This window comes from Musa acuminata, chromosome BXJ2-8, assembly GCF_036884655.1.
Source record: "Musa acuminata AAA Group cultivar baxijiao chromosome BXJ2-8, Cavendish_Baxijiao_AAA, whole genome shotgun sequence".
In the NCBI taxonomy this organism is placed as follows: domain Eukaryota; kingdom Viridiplantae; phylum Streptophyta; class Magnoliopsida; order Zingiberales; family Musaceae; genus Musa; species Musa acuminata.
In genome coordinates, this window is record NC_088345.1 from 49,657,067 (window position 1) to 49,677,462 (window position 20,396).

General features: G+C 39.8%; 4 protein-coding genes across 6 annotated transcripts; 2 read left to right on the forward strand and 2 right to left on the reverse strand.

The window, feature by feature from the left end:
* Window positions 1-879: 879 nt before the first annotated feature.
* Window positions 880-4,960, reverse strand: LOC103996116 (protein NINJA homolog 1). 3 transcript variants are annotated; one of them, XM_009416952.3, is made up of 3 exons: window positions 4,881-4,960; window positions 2,733-3,916; window positions 880-1,820 (listed from the first exon to the last, which is right to left on the reverse strand). In XM_009416952.3, the coding sequence occupies exons 2-3, from the start codon at window positions 3,841-3,843 to the stop codon at window positions 1,333-1,335; spliced, it is 1,599 nt and encodes a 532-aa protein (XP_009415227.2). In that variant the 5' UTR covers window positions 3,844-3,916; window positions 4,881-4,960; the 3' UTR covers window positions 880-1,332. The 3 variants fall into 3 exon arrangements, with proteins under 3 accessions (XP_009415227.2, XP_009415226.2, XP_009415225.2); XM_009416951.3 differs by lacking the exon at window positions 4,881-4,960 and adding an exon at window positions 4,601-4,874; XM_009416950.3 differs by lacking the exon at window positions 4,881-4,960 and adding an exon at window positions 4,398-4,874.
* Window positions 4,961-5,880: 920 nt separating this feature from the next.
* LOC135620434 (sugar transport protein 14-like) lies at window positions 5,881-7,657 on the forward strand. The gene is made up of 3 exons (XM_065123360.1): window positions 5,881-6,055; window positions 6,148-7,100; window positions 7,187-7,657. Exons 1-3 carry the CDS (start codon window positions 5,914-5,916, stop codon window positions 7,655-7,657), a joined length of 1,566 nt encoding a protein of 521 aa, XP_064979432.1. The 5' UTR covers window positions 5,881-5,913.
* A 555-nt stretch (window positions 7,658-8,212) lies between these two features.
* Window positions 8,213-12,239, forward strand: LOC135619992 (uncharacterized). Its single transcript, XM_065122536.1, has 4 exons — window positions 8,213-8,586; window positions 8,998-9,117; window positions 9,223-9,293; window positions 11,739-12,239. Exons 1-4 carry the CDS (start codon window positions 8,443-8,445, stop codon window positions 11,974-11,976), a joined length of 573 nt encoding a protein of 190 aa, XP_064978608.1. The 5' UTR covers window positions 8,213-8,442; the 3' UTR covers window positions 11,977-12,239.
* Window positions 12,240-13,116: 877 nt separating this feature from the next.
* Window positions 13,117-19,819, reverse strand: LOC103996115 (glycosyltransferase-like At2g41451). Its single transcript, XM_009416949.3, has 11 exons — window positions 19,300-19,819; window positions 18,785-18,934; window positions 18,607-18,659; window positions 17,646-17,754; window positions 17,339-17,473; window positions 17,220-17,264; window positions 16,174-16,361; window positions 15,839-15,980; window positions 15,508-15,554; window positions 13,854-13,941; window positions 13,117-13,755 (listed from the first exon to the last, which is right to left on the reverse strand). Exons 1-11 carry the CDS (start codon window positions 19,645-19,647, stop codon window positions 13,471-13,473), a joined length of 1,590 nt encoding a protein of 529 aa, XP_009415224.2. The 5' UTR covers window positions 19,648-19,819; the 3' UTR covers window positions 13,117-13,470.
* Window positions 19,820-20,396: the final 577 nt, after the last annotated feature.

Genomic DNA, 20,396 nt, shown 5'->3' on the forward strand with positions numbered 1-20,396 from the left:
CCAAAATACAGTGAACAAATACAAAACTAGAGACATAAGAACAACTTTCAATGAAGAAAAAACAATGACTGTGTAGCGCGAGAAAAAACCTGAAAATGATCATGAAAACATATCTTCTTTTGAGACTGCAACTCGTATTTCAAATTACGGTTAACCTGCTTTAAGCCCTAGTTGCTGAAAAGGTGATCAAAGACCACTTATGAACTACAAAAATCCTTCCAATCCTAGGATGAAAGTGCCCATATTGATACATAAAATCAAATTTTCAGTAAATGACAGTTGATGTATAATTTGGCCATTTACATGATCAGAAATGAAAGCTGTTGATGCATCTACATTGTATGCTTGTATCAGGTGCACAATTCTTCTTTTCTTAAATGTAATGAACACCGGTGCTTCATTGCATTAAAACACCACCATAATTCATGGATGACAAGAAAACCTTGCAATGGTCACGCCGCAAAAGATTTTCCTCTGAATACACACAGGTCATTTAACTGCCATACATGGGGTTAGCAACAATAATAAAAATCATCTTTGAAATGAAATAGCAACCATGCAAAATGCAATATAGTAGGTTGTGCAGACGAGGAAATCCTGATAAATTAAAACTTAGATAAAAGCTGTTAAGCTGCCAAGCTGTTTCTCTAGCATTTAATAGTAAAATAATTGCTTCAAATATTCAACATAAGAGTCTTAATTTTAAAATGATGTTTCACTAGTGGAACTAAGGATTAACAACTGGGGCAACAGAATATAAAATAGAAATAGTTTGACTTTTAATATATAAGATACAATGATAAAAGAAAATCTTAAAAGGAGGAGGATAAGAGAACTTAAAACTTACCTCAAAGCACTTTGAAAGTTGAGGGGCAAGTATGAACAGAGAAAGAAAAGATTCGTACAACTGATAAATTACAACGTCTTTTCATAATGTTTGAGATCTATTTTGGAGTAATACATGATACCTTAAATGATCATGACCTTAAATGATCATTATATAATAAAGGACAACAGAATTTAAGAGATACCACATTCATCGAGTCATGTGCCTGTTGAATAATCTGTTGCCATGTCATAGATGTTTCTCTAACTTCATAATAAGCTTGAAACTAGTTCTGCACTGAACCTGATGCTAGTGACTGATGCCAAGCTCGTACTATTTTCGGGGTTCATAGCATCTGCACTTGCGTGACGAATGAACTCTTCTGATGACATGTGGGACCCATGGCATGCGCAAACAACCTTTATTTGGTTTTTGCTATACTTGTAGGTAACACCAGATATGGTTTTACGCTAGTTCATAGATACAAAATGTCATAGATGTTGAAACTAGTTCTGCACTGAACCTGATGGACTGCTAGTGAATGATGCCAAGCTCATACTATTTTCAGGGTTCATAGCATCTGCACTTGCATGACGAAGGAACTCTTCTGGTGACATGTGGGACCCATGGCATGCGCAAACGACCTTTACTTGGTTTTTGCTATACTTGTAGGTAACACCAGATATGGTTTTACCTTTGGGGCCTGGCCCAGTTGCCGAGACCCATGGAAGATCTGGAAATGAGCCACACCCTCCAAATTGCAAGTTTGATGCAACACCAGGCTTTATGGCAGATCCATCATGACGAAAGCCTTCAACAACAAGCAGGTTTGTTGTTTCCTTCTGCCTGAGAATAGAACTGATACCCTTGCCTTCCTCAGCCTTAGAAGAGGATGATGCTCCGGTCTCCACAACGTGTTTGCAATTGCCCTTTGCTAAACCTGCTAACTTATTTTCGTATCCCAAATTTGTTGATGGGTGCATCTGAGTAGAAACTGCACGGACATGACATAGAAGCTCAGGCATATGGATAATATAGATGGACTTATAAAAGTATAAGATATAAACAATTTAATGACAAGATGTTCAATTCTACACCGTGTCCTCAATGTGCAAAACTACTTGATTAAGAAGAAACATAACTTGTGGCATTTAGGATTTTAGAAATGAAGACCGAAGAATGTTACTGCAATCAAATATGCCTGCTGGTAGATATTGGTATGGATATTAAATACATAACCCTAACAATGATCGGAAATACTGTCAGTATAATAATGTTTGTTTAGCTTCAAAAAAGCAGACTAATCCAGTGCACTCTTTTGCTAAGAATCCACATTTTTAAGCTTACTCCACAATCAATGACTCCATATAAGAATACATGAAACACTGATTTGGATTACTCTCATCATATTAACTGAAAGGAAACAAAAAAAACCTTGTAAATGTGGATGTGTACTGTCATTTAACATATATCATTACTCATCAAGAATAAGTCATCTTTTACCTGTTCTAAGGAGTAATATTGAGGCATCTGATGATGTGCTCTAACATATTAGAGTTTGTATCAATCTCTAAATAAAATCTAGTTCGCATTTTTATCTGTTATCCTGTTGATTTTAAAGATGACTCTCGATTGCCTGTTACTGACAGTTCAGAGTTCAGACCAATCATTGGACAAACTAAGCATGCGGTCAGGATCTTACAAGTACCGCTTCCTTACATGCTTTGAAGTTCTCCATGTGGAAGCCAGGCACAACTTTTAATTGTACAGCATATAAAAATTGATAATAGATATGGTACACAAAAGTACTATATACCTACTTAGAAGAACAAAAACTTTGGAAAAGACAATAGTAAATATACTATCATCATCAGAAGCATGTAGGTATCTGAGAGGAGAGATTGACCATTTGATCTCTTTGTCTCATCTTCATGAAGCAGTGAGTTTGATGTCCCGACAACTAAGGAAGAGACTATCTGAGGCTGAGAACCAAATGCCCATGAAGAGTTTGTCTCTAGTGTAGGGAGCTGAACTGATGTGTACCCAAAAACAATCTGCTGGTCATCAGTGTTTGTTCCCTGTACTACAGGATCTTCATCTTTTGTGGGAATTGTTGGTTGCACAACATATGGTGAAGGAGAGCTTGTTGTGATAGGTGCACCAGCAACAGTTGGTTTAGCAGGGATTGGATAGGGCACCATTGAAACAGTCAGTGGTTGAAGAGACAATGGAGTTCCATATGTTACTTTTGGAAGTTCAACATTAGATGTATTTCCAGAATATGTTTTCTGTATCTGTCCTCGGACACAAATCCCTGCTGGATTGCCTAAAGCATGTTTAGCAGTACCTTTGAGAAGATCAGAACACTTAGCAGTGTCTACATGCTGCGAAACTAGCCAAGAGCTTGAAACTTCTGCTTCGGATTCTGCAACATCCTCATTTTCACCGGTTGAACCGTCATCTGCAGCAACTAAAAGATGTGAATGTTTCACCAAAGTGACCTCATCAGGGCCCTTACCTAAAACCTCAGCGCGGTCAACTACCTTCTCATGCTTCTTTTGAAAATTTATCTTCTCGGATTGCAATCTAGGTTTCTTCAGACCTAATTTCTCTTCTTCAAATTCATTAGCTCTGTTACTTGCAATGAGAAGCTCTTTATGCCTGGTAAACTGTGATTGGCTACTCTGTGCAATGTCATAACCATCTATCGTCGGGGCACTGCACTTGCTAATATCTGTCCTGAAGTTCTCTTGGGATGGAAAAACTGCTTGTTTCCCACTTTGGTTTCGGTTTCCAACATTATTCTGGAAGAAGTTATTGAACGGAACATCTGAAACAGTCACACCTATGCCAATCAATTGACTAATGCTTGCCTCTTCTAATTTAGAGTCTGAAGGAATGCTTTTACTTTTAGATTTGCCTGAAGATCCTCCAAAAGAAAGGCCCAATTTAAGCTCAAGCTCATTGTCATCCTCCATTTTCTCAATCTGTTCTGCAAAAGATTCTCTGTCTACCATCCAAAATAATCAGTACTAACCACATTTGTTTCTTTTGGAATTGATATACATATCCAAATTTAGATTTATAGATCTGCAGAAGGCACAAAGTGATTTCAGAAGGAAACATAAATGCTCATATGACAACAAACATTAAAGGAGAGGAAAAGACATGTATGGATTATACAGGCAGTTCTCCAGAAAATTAATCAATCAACGCTTGATGAAGGTGAGGTTTAAAATTAATAAGTGTAACAAAAAGGTGTGAGAGAAAAGAACCAACAGTAACATGAGACTTAGATATAATGAAAGACAAAATAGAGAACTAAGAGCAACACAAGTATGGAGCTTTAACCATGTGCATAGAATTAAAATTTTGCCTTTCCAGCAAAAAAATGAGCATGTCAATATCGTTCAATCATCAATAGAGTAACAATTGAAGGACCAGTAGGCTCAAAGGATTGCAACTTTTGCTGATCACTACTAGAGGCTCTAGTTACATCATAAAACAACATACAAATAAATAGGTATGGAATTCCATTGAAGGTTATGAAGAAAAAACCAGTAAATTTCACCTTATGGATCTTTCTTTTTCTGGGGGGGTTCCCAAAGGTAATCGAATAATGAAACGAAAATATGCAGATAAGAAAAGAACACTTGGAAACAGGAAAAGAGCTTCGCAGATCTATCAAAGACCTACGTAGCGCTCAAAAAAACTAGTAATTGACACAACTACTGAGAACCCCAGGATCGGCTTTATTTGCAGAAGGATCCCTACTGCTTCGTCATGGATCCCAATCGGACACAAGAACTTCAACTCCAGATGCCCTCACTCGGTTCATAATTCTTCTCCGATGTCGAATCCCCAAGGAAAATCGACCCAGCTTCCGCTCCCGATAACAGACCAGAGAACCCTAAACGCGAGTCTCCACGTCGTCGACTGGAGACAGTCGAACGAGAGATCCGCGAAAAGAGAAGAAAGCAAAGAAACGAAGGAAATCGGAAAGAAATCTCTTAAGGGAAGCGAACACCAAAGCCAAACGTCTCGATCACTATACCTTGGAGAAGAAGAGTGTGGAGTCACCACGGCGGTGGTTGTCGGTCCCGAGCGGGCGTTGACGCAGTCGTCGGGGGTGTGATGCAAGATCGCGCCAATCAATGTCCCTGCACGCATCTAAGAGCGTGATGGACACGTGATCCTTTCCCTTTTTTTTCCACTTCACTGATGGGCCGAATCAGTTGGAAAATTTTCACCGGTCCGCGGTTCCTCCTCCGTGAGACAACATCACCCGTGAAAATTCATTCGACTGATTCGGCCCTTATCCTGCAGAGTCAGCGAGAGATGACGTCGCCCATGGAAATTTCAGGGGTGATTCAGTGACTTTAAGCATAATTTTTTATCACTACTAACACAACCAACTTGCTACCCACAATTTCACCTCATTCAAAATCCATGGGACCCGCACCCGCTCCAATCCCGATACAGGTATCTATCTTTTCGCAAGTCCAACTAATTTTTTGGATCGAACTCTTCCATGATCTGACGGCTGACGTGTCATGACGTGGATGAGGAAATATAAATACGTGCATATATGAAACAACTTTTACAGATATGAATGTTATGCTGTATTTAATGCTACCTTACCGTATATAAGAAGAATAACAATCGGTAATTGTTAATAATTCAAATATAATGCATGCTTAATAATTGTTGCATTAACTTTGATGAATTCAAAATACTGATCAAATATTTTAGGCCTAAGTAAATAAGCAGTGATATTGTTGTGGATAAGTTTCCTAAAATAAGATTAATCCTAAGTTCCTGGAATTGTTCTACTGTCCTTTATCCCGAGAATCATTGAATGAATCACGACCTTATCGTTTCTTGTTTTTGGATTTGAACTCTTTATCCTGTGTATTTACTCCATGCATGAGTGTATATATACACGTAAACAGGTGCCCTTAATTCATCTGTTCATGTGGATATTATCACTCGATTCTTGTGATCTCATTCTCTCTCTCTCTCTCTTCCGCTTCTTTGATATCTGACGCTGGAGAAAGAAGGTGGAGAAGCTTAGTGGTGGTCCAACAATGGGAGGAGGAGGCTTCGTCGGCACCGAGGCGGCCAACAGAGCGGAGCTGTATGAGGGGAGGATCACAGGCTATTTCATACTGGCTTGTGTTGTTGGCTCTCTTGGCGGATCGCTCTTCGGTTACGATCTTGGCCTCTCTAGTAAGCTTTCTTCGGTTCCTTCTCGCCTTCTGATCTGTCTTTGTTATCTTCTCTGATCTTGACAGTCTTGTGGTCAACTTTCTTTGATTTAGGTGGAGTGACAGCCATGGATGATTTCTTGAAGGAGTTCTTCCCCACCGTGTACAGAAGGAAGCAGGCGCATCGCCACGAAAGCGACTACTGCAAGTACGACAACCAGGTGCTGACGCTCTTCACCTCTTCCCTCTACTTCGCGGCGCTCGTCTCCACCTTCGGAGCCTCCCTCGTGACTCGAAGGTACGGAAGAAGGACGAGCATCATGTCCGGCGCCGTCAGCTTCTTCCTCGGCAGTGCCATCAACGCAGGCGCCGTCAACATCTTCATGCTGATCGCCGGCCGCATTCTCCTCGGATTTGGAATCGGCTTCGGGAATCAGGCGGTCCCACTTTATCTCTCGGAGATTGCACCGCCCAAGATCCGCGGCGCGGTTAACCAGTTGTTCCAGCTTACCACCGTCTCCGGAATCCTGGTCGCTGACGTTGTCAACTACTTCACGGAGAAGCTGCATCCGTGGGGGTGGAGACTGTCCCTTGGATTGGCCGTGGTGCCCGCGATACTGATGTTCATTGGAGGAGCTTTCCTTCCCGAGACTCCAAACAGCCTCGTCGAACAGGGTAAGCTGGAGGAGGCACGACGGATACTGGAGAAGGTGAGGGGAACTCATAGGGTAGATGCAGAGTTCGAGGACCTGAAGGAGGCGAGTGATGCAGCAAGAGCTGTGAAGCATCCTTTCAGGAACCTCCTCAAGCCACGAAACCGGCCGCAGCTAATCATCGGCGCCCTCGCCATTCCTGCGTTCCAACAGCTCTCCGGCATGAACTCCATCCTCTTCTACGCCCCCGAGATCTTTCAGAGCCTGGGCATGGGTTCCGGAGCAGCACTTTACTCGAACATCATGTCCGGTTCGATGCTCGTGATCGGGGCTCTCGTGTCGATCGCGGTCGCCGATAGGCTTGGGAGGAGGTTCTTGTTCATCGAAGGTGGCACCCAAATGATAGCCTCCATGGTAAGCGATGCTGCTGCTCTCTAACTCGACGAAGATGATGGTTTTCTGCATGAAACTTACTGTCATCGTTGTTCTCTCGATGACAGATTGTGGTCGCTGTCATTCTTGCTCTGAAGATTGGAAATGGCGAGACGATCTCGAGAGGATTGGCTGCGACGCTGGTGATCGCGATCTGCGCGTTCGTGGTGTCCTACGGGTGGTCTTGGGGGCCTCTCGGGTGGCTGGTGCCGAGCGAGATCTTCCCCTTGGAGACGAGATCGGCAGGTCAAAGCATCGTCGTCTGCGTCAACATGTTCTTCACAGCTGCAATCGCCCAGTGCTTCCTCGCCATGCTGTGTCACATGAAATGGGGAGTCTTCATCCTCTTCGCCGGATTGATCGTGATCATGTCCTTGTTCATCATCTTGCTGCTACCGGAGACGAAGCAGGTGCCGATCGAGGAGATGTCTCAGCTGTGGCAGAAGCACTGGTACTGGAAGCACATCGTCTCCAAGGATCCCGACAGGACGGCTCAGAGCCAGCAGCAGGGGAAGAGAGCAGCAGCAGGCCAAGTGTAGAACTGAGCACCTTAACGTGGATCGACACTTGATTGTGTCTTGATGCTTGTTTTCTTAGAATCAGCAGACTGTTTCTGCCAGCAGAAACGAAGTTAGAATTGCATCTAACGTTTCTTTTTTTTGATATATAACCTATGATATAACGAATAAACTCTTCATTGGCATCCTTGTGATCGTCTTTGATCCTAAATGCGTCTTTTACTTGCTTTAGCTCTTCTCCTCTCTCGATGCAAGCCACGTCAGCCAAAATGGGAAGGCTTTTTTCCTCTCTACGCCGTAAGATTCATCTGATCCTCCTTCATCCACCGTTCGATTATCTGAACCCTGTCGAAGATCATGGCATCCGAGACACAGAGATGGAGGATAGATTGGTAACTTCAACGTTGCCTTTCGTTGGGACATGGGCAATCTCCGTCCGCATAGACTATGCGGATACTTAATCCGACGGAGATGTGCCGAGATTGTGAAAAATGTACGGTAGATCATATCCTGCATACTATGCTTCCAAGCCGTGCATAAGCTTTCGATGCCCACTGAAATGATGAAAATAGCCTCGCGCGCCGCGCCCCCGGAGAGAGCGTAGGTGAAGAAGCCCTCGGCGTCCTTCCGGCGCAGGGTTGGGAAGCCCCCTTTATATATTATGCACGTTCATTGCATCCGTCTCACCTCGAGACGGCGGCGAGAGGAGCTCGTGCTACAAGCCGGTCCGACCGGCTCCAGGAAGCGATTTTGGCGAGGAGGAGTGTTTGATTGGACGATCCCGCCGGCTGATCGGTGAACTGGTGATGTCCTCGGTGGCGGCGGCGATCGGAGGGGGCAGCAGCGGGAAGGGTAAAGCGGTCGCCGCGCCGGAGGCGAAGATGAAGATGGAAACGTCGGGGAAACCGATCATCAAGCAGAAATCTGCGGCAGTGGTCGGAAAGCTCGAGGTAAAGATCTTCCCTTTTTTGGGGCGAAAATTGCGATTTTGCTGAAGAATGTGAGTGATCTGTCTCTGTATATTATCGTAGGTCGGACTTCGATTGGATTGCCTAATGTGTGATGACGTGGTTTATCTGATTTGGACTTGGTTTCGATTGAATTTACAGCTTCAAAACGCGAGATTTATACTTGGTTGTGTTTTCCCTGAATAATAATTTAGAATTTAGTGGTTGATTTGCTGATCTTTGGTACCAAATAGTTCGATTCTGGTTTATTTTTAGATCTGTTTCTTCTCAATGTTGATATTCGCCTCCTTTTTCTTCCTTTTTTGTGCTTCTCAGTTTTGTGGTTTTTGAAGCAAAGGATTGCGTTTGTTCATATTCACCTTTGTTGACATTGTGTTTGATACGAATTTTAAGGGAAAAACGGGAATCAGTTCAACCAAAACTGTCACCAAAACAATCAACAAGACGGTCAAAGGAAGAGCAGCGAAAAAAGTATACTCTTTGCCTGGTCAGAAGTACGATCCTCCTGAAGAGGTCTGTGATCTGCGGATTTCTTAGTTCTTCTTTGCTCAAAGTTGCTACGGGCTCAAAGTTCCTTGAGTGCTGTCTCATCCTATTGCTTTCTGATATTAATGACAGAGAGAACCTCTAAGAATATTCTATGAATCCCTATCGGGGCAAATTCCATCAAGTGAAATGGCAGAGATTTGGTAAAGTCCTTTTCATCTTTCGTTTCCTCCAAATTTACTGGTTGCAATTCCTTTGCTGGTTTCTTTGGCTAATACTTCAGCTTCATCCATTAGGTTATGATTGGAAGTTGGTTCTTGCTAAAGCTGAATACCATACTCAGCTCCTCTTGTCTATCTAATTAAAAAATCAAATATATGCATCAAGTTATTTAAATCGGGCATTAGAATGTTTCCTTGCATTGACTTGATGACCGAAATTAAACCGTTAGGTTTAACATATAAGGTTTCAAGAAAAATGCATTGGATATTCAACTGAAGCATTTGATTCTAGAATTTTACGACCTTAATACTTGCTGCTTCGTGTATTGATTCCAGATGTCATGCTTATTTTTTCCCTAAACTTTCTGTTGGCCATCCTTTTCATGTCAGTAATCAACAAGGCTTTAGCTTTATTGACGGGTTTCTTCCATTTGGAAAAGAACATCATCAGATGTGACCAGTATGAGTAAACCCCATCTCAAATGTTTTGTGCTTTTTTTGGAAATTCAGAATTGTATAAAGAACCATTCCCATGACATTGCTCTTTCCTATCCATTTTCAGAGGGATGAAAAATTGACTCTTCTAATAAAAAAGATAAGCTGAGCAAGGCACACCTTTGACTGGTCATGTCCAGTGTTTTGCTACCACAATAGCAGCAATATGGTTTAATCTTTTTGGTGAAATGCCTATAAGCAACAACTATAATTGCAAGGATCACTTTCAACTAATTTAGGTTAGATGCCTCTAAGAAGACACGTTGGTGATTAACGTGCTATATGCACAGTCAATCGATTGACTTCGAGTCCCATCATTAGCATCTAGCACTTGTGATCTTAATGTAGAACATATATGTGGAGTGAAAACTATAAAGAAAAGGAAGTATTTTAGGTTAATTGGATCATCCTCTTCCTCCCTTGAGCTCTATTTAGAATGACTGTCCTACAAAATACACAAACAAATATACCTGTCTATGCAATAGATTCAATGTGAGAAAGTGATGAGGATCTATCCTCTGGTTGTCCAAAGCTGCATCCAATAAACTCAATTGTCATTCTAAGAATGTGTATTGGATATGGGCATACGTGCATAACGTCACACTTTCATACTGTTTCCTGAAAGGAAGTTATCTGAAATACAGACTTGATACTGATTATTTGTTTTAGGATCATTCGGGAAGATTGTCATTTTTCATTGTCCCTTAAATGTCGTCAATAAATACAATGCTTTGTTTCATTTGGATCACTTTGCAACAGAGGATCCAAAGCCTGGTTTACCTAGCCAACATAACAGTAGTTTCTTTCCAAACAACACCTTCACTTTTCTAATGTTGATCCATAATCCTGCTTGAAACTTCATACTTTGGTAGCAAGATGAGCCACCAAATGCTAGTTTCTTTAATAACAAAATATCTTCTTTGGTCATAATCAACAACCATCATGACTGTTCTGTAAACTTCAGACAGATTGGCATCTCTGGCACAGAAAACGAACACTTCCATCAGATATTTTTTTTGCTGCAGACTTCTATACCAGGCTGCAGTATAAGTGGTTGAATTTGTTTGACCTGCAATGTGTCCGAGTATTAGAATTAGGCTTAAGTAAGCTACGTGCTTGCTGTCTTTTCTATAAAAAAAAAAGCATACTTTGATTTTTTTTCCAAGAGAATTCAGTCATAGTGCAGTTATTAAGAACAGAACCATGTAGAGATTATCTGCAGCTTGTTACGCTAGGAGATCAAAGATGTGAATGACAAGAACCGAAACAATAACAAATCTAAATAGTATTTGTTTACGGCTGATTTTGTTGGCAGAAGCAAATATCAAGAGGAAGATGAATAATAGAGGAAATATAGAAAGGAAGAAGACAATAGGATAACACAATTTTACTTTAGATTATTGATTATGATTATATTTGTTGTAGACCAACTTATGTGGTATTTTCGCTCAGTAAACCAGCAAGCTCCTCTTTATGTAAATAATACAATGCAATTTATACAGTTAACCACATATTATTAATGCACATAAAGAATGTAGTGTTTTTTTTTTCTGCAGTTTAAAGACAAACGACTTATTTTTCTATTTTGCAAATTCCTAGTAATTGTTTTTGCCTATGTAATGGCAACATTCAGCTCCAATTTTACCAGAAGATGCCATTCTCCACTTGCATTCATAGGCTAAATATTTGCACTTAACGAGTGAGTTCCCTTAGTTTGGGTTGTGTATCGTAAAGAAACTAAGATGTATGTTAGGTGTAAACTTGCTTGTAGACCAACATCGGGATATAGTTTTCCTTTCTTTTCACAACACAATGAATATCATCAAATGCATGAAATACCTGCAAATGAAGTATGTGCCTGCTAAGGCAAATGACATGGGGAATGTGTCGTCTGTTTGACTTGTTACACTCTCCTGTCCCACTTTGACATAGGATGATGGAACATGGCTTGCTATCTCCTGAAAGGGCAAAGAAAGCATATGAGAGAAAGCAAAGGAGGCAGCAACAACAGCGATTGGGCACACCGATCAAATCCAACAAGCAGGAGAGACCTGAAAGCTCCAAGAAACCACAGGTATCAAAGAATGGAGATGTTAAGGCAAAGAAAAGAGTTAACCATAGTGATGATGATGATGATGATTTTATTGTGAAATCAAAGAAGGCAAAATGACTAACGATGATATGATCTCATCCTATACGTAATCCAATTGTAGAGTGTAGCCTGTTCTGTAATTTCAATTGATAATGTCTGAAGTAGATGATCCATCGTCGTATTCGCCATAAGTGGTGAGCGGTAGAAACACAAGAATTTAAGGGAAGCAGAGAGAAACATTGTGATTGATTCATTATGTTTGCTTGTGTCACTAAAGAAAACTTGGACATTGTTTGTAGACTCACTCAAATTTATCTTCAATAAGAATACACTTTTTTCTATTTCAAGATGCTCAGAACAAAGATATGCTTCTATATTTGTATTTAAACAAAATGTGTTCATATTGGTTTTATTTTGATAAATATGTTCCTTAGAATATATTGAATAATGAGTTGAACATATCAGCCATAGGAATGATGCCCAATCACAGGGAAATTGACTTGTGCAAGTGAGAAAGCCGCTAGACCTGTTTGCTATATGTTGATCAAGATTCAATGTCTTTACTGGCTTGTCCATGAGATTTTCCAATCATCAAGTCTGATGCATGAGATAATGTTTTATTAGTAAGATTTACCAAATAAGGATTTGAGATCTCAATATATTATTATTAAATTAGTATTTTGGAAGTAAAAAAAATTAAAATTCTCAATCTTTAGTAGGTGGGTTTAACACACTATTTTGTAAGTGAAAAATTTAAATTCTCAATGTTTTATTAGTAAGATTTACCAAATAAGGATTCGAGATCTCAAACTATTAAAAATTTCTTAGATGAAATTTCAGACTTCAATTCTTAGTAAATGGATATATAAAGTTTCAAATCTTAAACCTTTGATAAGTGAATTTTATACATCACCACTGGACTAATATTGGAAGTTAAGATTATGGATCAATGTAATAATTCCACTACATTTGTAGTGATCAATGTAATAATTCCAGAAACAAGTGCTGCTAATGAATCCGCTAAGCCCCGAGGACCCGTTTAGAGCCTTGATTCTCTCTTGGATATGGATCCAAAGAAGTAGATCTGATGTTATAGCCAAGGATACTGGATCCTCCATCACCTCAAAACCCAATCCAGTAGCTTGAACATGCATCCAACCTCATAAACAATCTAACCAACTTGGCAAAGTTTTGTCAGATAAAACATGAATCGAAGAATAGATCACAAGTTGTTTGCTGTATATTGATATGTAAAAACGTAGATCAGGATGCAATCTTCTATACAAAATAATTATGGAACAGAGTGGGATTGGGACATGAATACAATCAGTTGAATCTACTAACTCAAAAAAGAATAATACTCCCATCCTAGATCTGCCTACCTTCTATAACTCTGAACAAGGGAATATTTAGGGGCAAAAAAATGGAAGGCATTTGTTCCTACAACAAATGGGTTAAAGAACCACAGCATCAAAATTGCTCTCTCTTTCGATCTCTTAAGTGGACCCATAAGGATTCCTGTATTTGTGAAATACATTAGCTTGGAAAGACAATGAATACTGGAGCAGGGTTTCATGTTTCCATTCTCAAATCATCCAAGCTTGGGGGAGACATCGGTGGTACTGCACTCTCAGTACCACCGGCAACCTCCATGATCTTCCTTACAATTGCTTGAGATGAATTCTCGCTGCCTCTCGTCCTTGCTTTCTTGGATCCACCAACACTCAAATCTGGAAGTGCAGAAGTTTTGTTTTGAAGATTCTGGTTGGGTGAATTAAGTTCCTCTTCGGATGAGATTTGAGCAGATGCAATTGCAGAGCTCAAGACACCAGATTCTCTCAGAGTTTGGACAATGACCTACGGATATGCAAAAGAAACCATCAGCAGTCAGGCAGAGACGGTAGTTGGGTATACAAGATGACCCTGGCTTTGGGACATAGAGATCGGTTGGTTACCATCGGCGCATATATGCGTGTCAAGATGCCCTTCCTTAGGAGCTTCAGAGTCAACCGTCTATCGTTCCACACGACATGTTCATTGTACCTACAAAAATGAAGATATTGAGCACATTAAAACAAGAAATAAGATAAGAATTTACCAAAAAAAGGTGATAGTTGGACTTTATGTTATTTTACACAAGCACAGAAAAGAAAAGAAAAAGGACATATGTTACTAGCAAAAAAGGCCAGAAAGTAAGTGCATCAGTTACTTGTTGAATCTGTCACAGATTGGCACCTCAAAAAAGAGAGAAGAACGATAGACCTGGGAGTATGCGAGAGTCAATAAACTCAACAAGAATCAGAGAATGGGTAGGTTCTCCCTGACTCAAAAAGTTCAAGAACTTTGCACTAACCTCGCTCGTAACCTACTTCAGATGAGGCTAATGCAGGAATTTTAAGCAAAGTATATAATACAAATAAAGAGTCACAAAATACACATTCTAGTTTTGCTTGCACATAGGATTCGCATCTCTAGGCAGTTGGAGTTTCTGCATACTTGTATGGATTACACAAGGAGTCATTGCATGCCAAGAACAGTATTCCTAAACATTTGCTACTATGCATTTCAGGACAATCTAAATTCAAGTTGCACGCATGTGTTCTCACTCATCAGCTCGTAATTTTGATGATCAAATATGCAAAGCATGCATACATGGATTACATATGGCAACATTACTGCCGTACCAGCCAGCATACACCGGTAGGGTACTAGCATAGGACACAGTACACACTGACTAGTTAGGGCATATGTAGCAACAAATAAAACCATGATAGTAAGTTCCTAAGCCATCCTGTCAAACATGTGACAAACATGTGACAAGATACACTTCTCACCATAGTCTCAGTCAACATGGTAGCGATGGAAGCCATGCTCAAAATCATACAAAAAGCACTCAACTAGTCTGTCGGTCAGTTACTGGCTATGCAAATTACATCCTTTAAAACCAACTGTATTTAGGATCACATAAGATTAAAACTAGTCACTAGTCTTGTGAGATAGATCAAATATTACTCAACTATATTAGTCGGGCAACAGAACAGATAAGCATTATATCGATCATATTAACTTTAATAGATAAGGAATAAGGAGACATATCCGTATTATGACAAACATTTCAAATAAATCCACTCTAAGTAGTGAAGACCAAATTAAACATACTTCTCAAGACAAACCAACCTCGGATCTAATAGAATTAACTTCCAACCCCACGATCTTGTTTCTCAAAATCAAGAGTTGGAAATTCTGTAAGCAAAAGTTCATATTAAAGATGTTGGAACTAGCTCTACACTAGTCAATTTCTAGATTATACTGTATTGAGCTGTTCAATTTGCCCCAGACATGAATGAGATTATTGAGTAGTTTCTGTTGGCTCCAAAGAAGAGTCAGCTTCAAATTAAATTTAAATATTTTAGATGCAATCATTTCTTTTTCCCACCAGAAAGAGGCATTCAGGTATGAAGGAACACAATTTTAGAAGTATCTTCTCACAAGATGGTCCTCTAGTTACCGTATGATGCAAAAGAAGCAAATATACATACAGCTCTAATGGGTTATAATAGGAGATTAGAGATTTTCAGTAAAATTATTTAAGAATGTTAAGATAGTTACCAGCGCAACATTTCTTCTTCAGTGGCAGTTGACGCAATAATATAGGCCTGTCATGAGAACATGGAGATTGCTATTTAGTTCAGTTGGCACAGAAGATTGTATCGATAAAGTTACTTGCAAACAATTAATTCAACATGGGGTTGCTCATTTTATGTGATTGGAATAGGGGAGAAGAGACTTGACCTACGTCCAAAGTGCTACAATTGTGCGTTAACATGGTTCATGTACGGAACATGATCCAGTTTGACACCAAAACAGGTACCAGACTAATTGTACATTACCATGGTTCATCTATGGAACATGATGAAAAATAGTACTGGTAAGCACTTACATTTCTGTCAAACTCCAACATGAAGCACCTCTTGACATCCTCCTTTGTTGGCTTGCAATTACACCGATCACGTCGAGATGTCAAATCTGAGAACTTGGGATATGTATAATGCAGGACAGCAGCCTCGTCTAACTTGACCTCACTATAAAGAAAAGGTAACTTTGTGAGGGATAGCACCTGAACTGCCCCAAAATATGTTATTTTAAGTGAAATGCAATGCTTTTCACTGCAAGGCCAGCATGATTTGGGAAAAGCTGAGCACCACTATATGAACTAAACTATGTAATCTGTAAAGTTCAGAATATGCTGCAAATATATGCAACCAAACATTTTACTTTGGGATCTTCATGTAGTTATGCCATCTATGTGCACCATTGGGGCGAAGATGATCTTGAATCCTTGCGGCTGATTTTCCATTTCCGTAAGTTAGGAAGTAGTTGGGATTGCCATTTGCTGCCACTTTATACAAGCCAAAATAAGTTTCTCTTAGTAGATGGTCAAAGTTCTTCTTGAACATGGACACCTGCAGAAAGAACGTCGGATGAGATGGTGACAGGCCTGATAGTGATCGATTCAGTTGCAATAACTAAACAGAGCAGGTACCTTTCTCGAATAAGCTAGTGAACAATCGTGGAACTTTTCAACAAATGATGAGAATTCTGGCTAGTTATTCAAATGAACATATACTGCCTAGATAATCTACTGATAACACCAACACATTTCACCTTATGTCACAGTAGAAGATAGGGTCAATTACTTCAGCAGTGTTTCTGTGTGGAGCCTAATGTTTCAAGAATATACGATGTATATTCTCTGGTAGCAGTGAAATAATTGTCACAGTCTCATATAGCTGCATCTATAAAATGTTTTTAGGTTCCTCAGAGGAATGGTCTAAATTCGAATATATGAGTGCATAAATTGAACTGGAATATACAGAAAGAGTAAAACACATGTTTATGAACCTAATAACAAAATGAGAGGCACCTTCTGCCAATGAAGTCAGCACTAAAAGAAGCCTGCTGATGGCACATAATCAGGAATGACTAGACACCGAAAGGAAGATACACTATCAACACCCACACCATGTGCACCTTAATGTTATTTGGCCAAGGAAGCTTATATAAATTTCCAATGTAGATCTAGCATGGTGAGTATAAAAGAGCCAGATAATGGTATTGGCTGAAGAAAGGGTAGATAAGCAATGTAAAAATATCCAACTCATATACCTCTTTAGGAGTGATACCTCCTATTAATGTTTTGATGTACAAATTGTTTACGTTATTATACAACGAAATATGGGGTGGCATTGAACTATTAACTTCATGAAACATATGGCATATTATGTATACTCAATTTAAAGGAAGAAGGAAAAACCATCTACCTCACTGAAAGGCTCTTTGATGTCATCCCGCTCAACACTACTTTCCTGGAACCAAAAACAAATATCAGATATACGATGGATCATCATAATTCACTATAAATAACTATTTATCCACTTACATAATTTGGAAAGATAACTATGTCCACATTGGCAGGGACATCAGAGAGCAACCTAGTTAGAGAGTATTCCGCGGCACCAGCTGGATGTATTAATTCATCAGTGTCAAGATGAATGATCCAATCCATGCCAGTATTCTGTACAAGAAAAGAAAAGGAAGTTACCTTTTAGAAGATATTAAACTTAATTATTCTTTAAGTTTGTGCATGCGGTGATGAGCCTAAGTGCAACTAATAACATGCCAAAATAATTCCTGCCTTCCACCGCAAACATGCTTAATGCAAAAAATAACAATGAAAGTGTCCATACCCGTGCCATCACTATTGCCATCTCCATGTTAAGTGATTGCTTGACAAAGAGTTCATAGTTACAAGGCTTGTAGAAAAAGCCTGCCAACCAAGTCTCGTTCCAAATACGGCTGCATGATAGAGGGAAATGGACCATAGCCGGTAGTCCAAAACTCATTACAAGATGTGACATTACAAAAATACAGGTAGCAAACAGTTTCACAAGTTTACAAATGGAAAATAGTAACCATGCAGCTCTAATCTTCGATATGTGGTATACGCTTTGAGACCTCCTGTTTCTAGCCTAGAGTAAAAGAAACTATTAAACATGCCAAAGAAAAAAAGGTTTCCAGAGAAAGGAAAAGTTTCCAGGGAGAAAGGAAACCCAAATCAAGAAAGAGGTAAATTGCTTATACTAATTTCCAACACTAAATAATTTTATGCAATGCCGTTAGGTAAAACACTTTTGGTTAAATATTTCTGAACTTTTTTGGCTTTCCAAATTTTAAACCTCCATAAAGCTCTTTTGCTGTTTTATAAAGAAACATTCTTCATTCCTATTGTCAAAAAGACATCAAATTTCATCTGAATATGAGCAAGGTATGCTAAAAAAAAATAAGAAAGCAAAAAATTCGTAGGCTGCAGCTGACAAATTTATCTAAAATTTTAACTCGTGTAGTTCTTCAGTGTGTAGGAGGAGTCTAAATATCTATCTATCTATTAAAAGCCAACATCATAGCAATATGGTAAGGCTTCAAATTCAGGTTTTTAGATGAAAATAGTCTAAAAGATGCTCAACTGTTACTTAACGTTCAAACTTGTGCAAATTTTGGTTATGAACATATGGTGAAATGAGTCTCGGTTACTTAACGTTCAAAATAATAATCTCTTTTACTTCTTTTATGCTGTAACATAAAGTAAAGCTGCTATTATTTTCTATTTTTGTGAGACTAAATAACGAAAGAGGAAGTTACAAAACTAACCTTTTTGCTTGTTTCTCCTCCAGTTCTCCAGTTCTGTATACGACTTGTACCCCCTGCCAAGTGCCAACACAAAGACTCGACACTGAGGTCAGAGCATCTTGCACAAGTTGAAGGAGACCTTTTGAATCAATGAGAATATTCTTGAATGATCTTTAAAAAGAATCACATATTAACTTACCGGTATGGATTCAAGAACAGCCGAAACATGAGGTTTTGCAGCCTTCCCTTCAACAAACAGAAGAAACTGTGATACGCCGAGGACCTTGTGATAAAACAACCAAGGTAGGATCTGCTCTAAACCAGCCGAAGTGCTTGTTGTTATACATATCTGCAAATTGAGGCATAGGCTGCTTGATTCAAGTACCAAACGCAATCTTTTCCATTCATAGTCGATGAACAAATCAGTCGAAGGTTAAGAGCATGCCACATAATGCATCAAAACAAATAAACACTAAACTAATAGATTAAACGTTGCCCATTCTTGAAATGTGATCTGATAACTATCCATCGTAGAACCCACAGATCCCTTTCTTAAGAGAAGGACATAAATAATTGAGATCCCGAGCAAAAAAGTAGTAGATCCTCAATAGTTCCTAAATCTTTAAGGAGTTCCCAGTTCCGGCTTCCTAGTCTATCCATCTCTCCGAGTCAAAAGGCAACACGAAAACCACTCAGAAACGGGAAAGACCTCACCTTCGGCTTCAGATCCTTGTCCAAATCAAACTTCCAACCGCGATAGTAGGGGAAGGAGGGCGACGAGCTCCCGCCGAGGATCTCCACGCAGTCCGAGGCGGAGCGCGCGGCGACCGAGGGCACGGGCGAGCTAAGGGAGCTGTTGTCCATCCCGGGGAACACCCGGGCATCCGCGGCGGGCCACCGCGACGCCGGGTCGTCGACGCCACCGCGCCACTGGAGGACGAACGCAAGGGAGGCGAGCGCCAGGGGGAGCGCCGTGAGGAGGAGGAGGATGCGGGAGGCGAAGATGTGGTGGGTGGCGGAGGACGCCGGCGGCGGGCGGTGGAACGTGCCGAGAGCCGCCATCGGAGTCGTCGAGCGGAAATTTGGGAGACAAACACGAAGTAAAATGTCAGTAACAGATTTATTTATCGGGGGAGGGGAGTGCGGGCGAAGCGAATTGGCTTCTGGTGATCCGCCGGAAGACTTTTTATTGTGTAACCGGCGGCCACATTAATGGATTATATTAGCGTGTGGGCAAAGAGGTAACCATCATATACTGTTCTTATCGGGAGCTGAAACCACCGAAAGCAGAGCTAACGGACAAAGAACAATCGAATGCGCCGTTATCACCGAGAAAATGTAAAAACAAATTGTTAATCTCTATTATTTACATTTAAAGTTAATTGTTGGTCGAAACTCTAATTTATATTATTAATATCTTTTACGCATTTACTAAAATACTTGAGTAGCATAGAAACAATCGAATCAGACAAACTAATACTAGTCAGAGTTACAAGTGATTGACTGATCTGAGTGTGCTAAAAAATTTATAATGTACAAAATTAATTAATTAATTAATTATAGACGGACTACATATAATCCTTAGGAAAATAATACTCATCCACAACAATAAAATAAAAATGTTAGTCTTAATTATTTAAGATCGGTTAAATTTTATGTTAATAAAATCTTAGAACCTAAACTAACGCAATCCTTCAATTTTTAACGCCGGTTACACCCAACTTATTTACATTTATTATAAATCCACCCAAGAATTGTGATGGTGGGACTCACAGGTTACACACTTGAAGAACCGGCTCTTTTGGGATTTA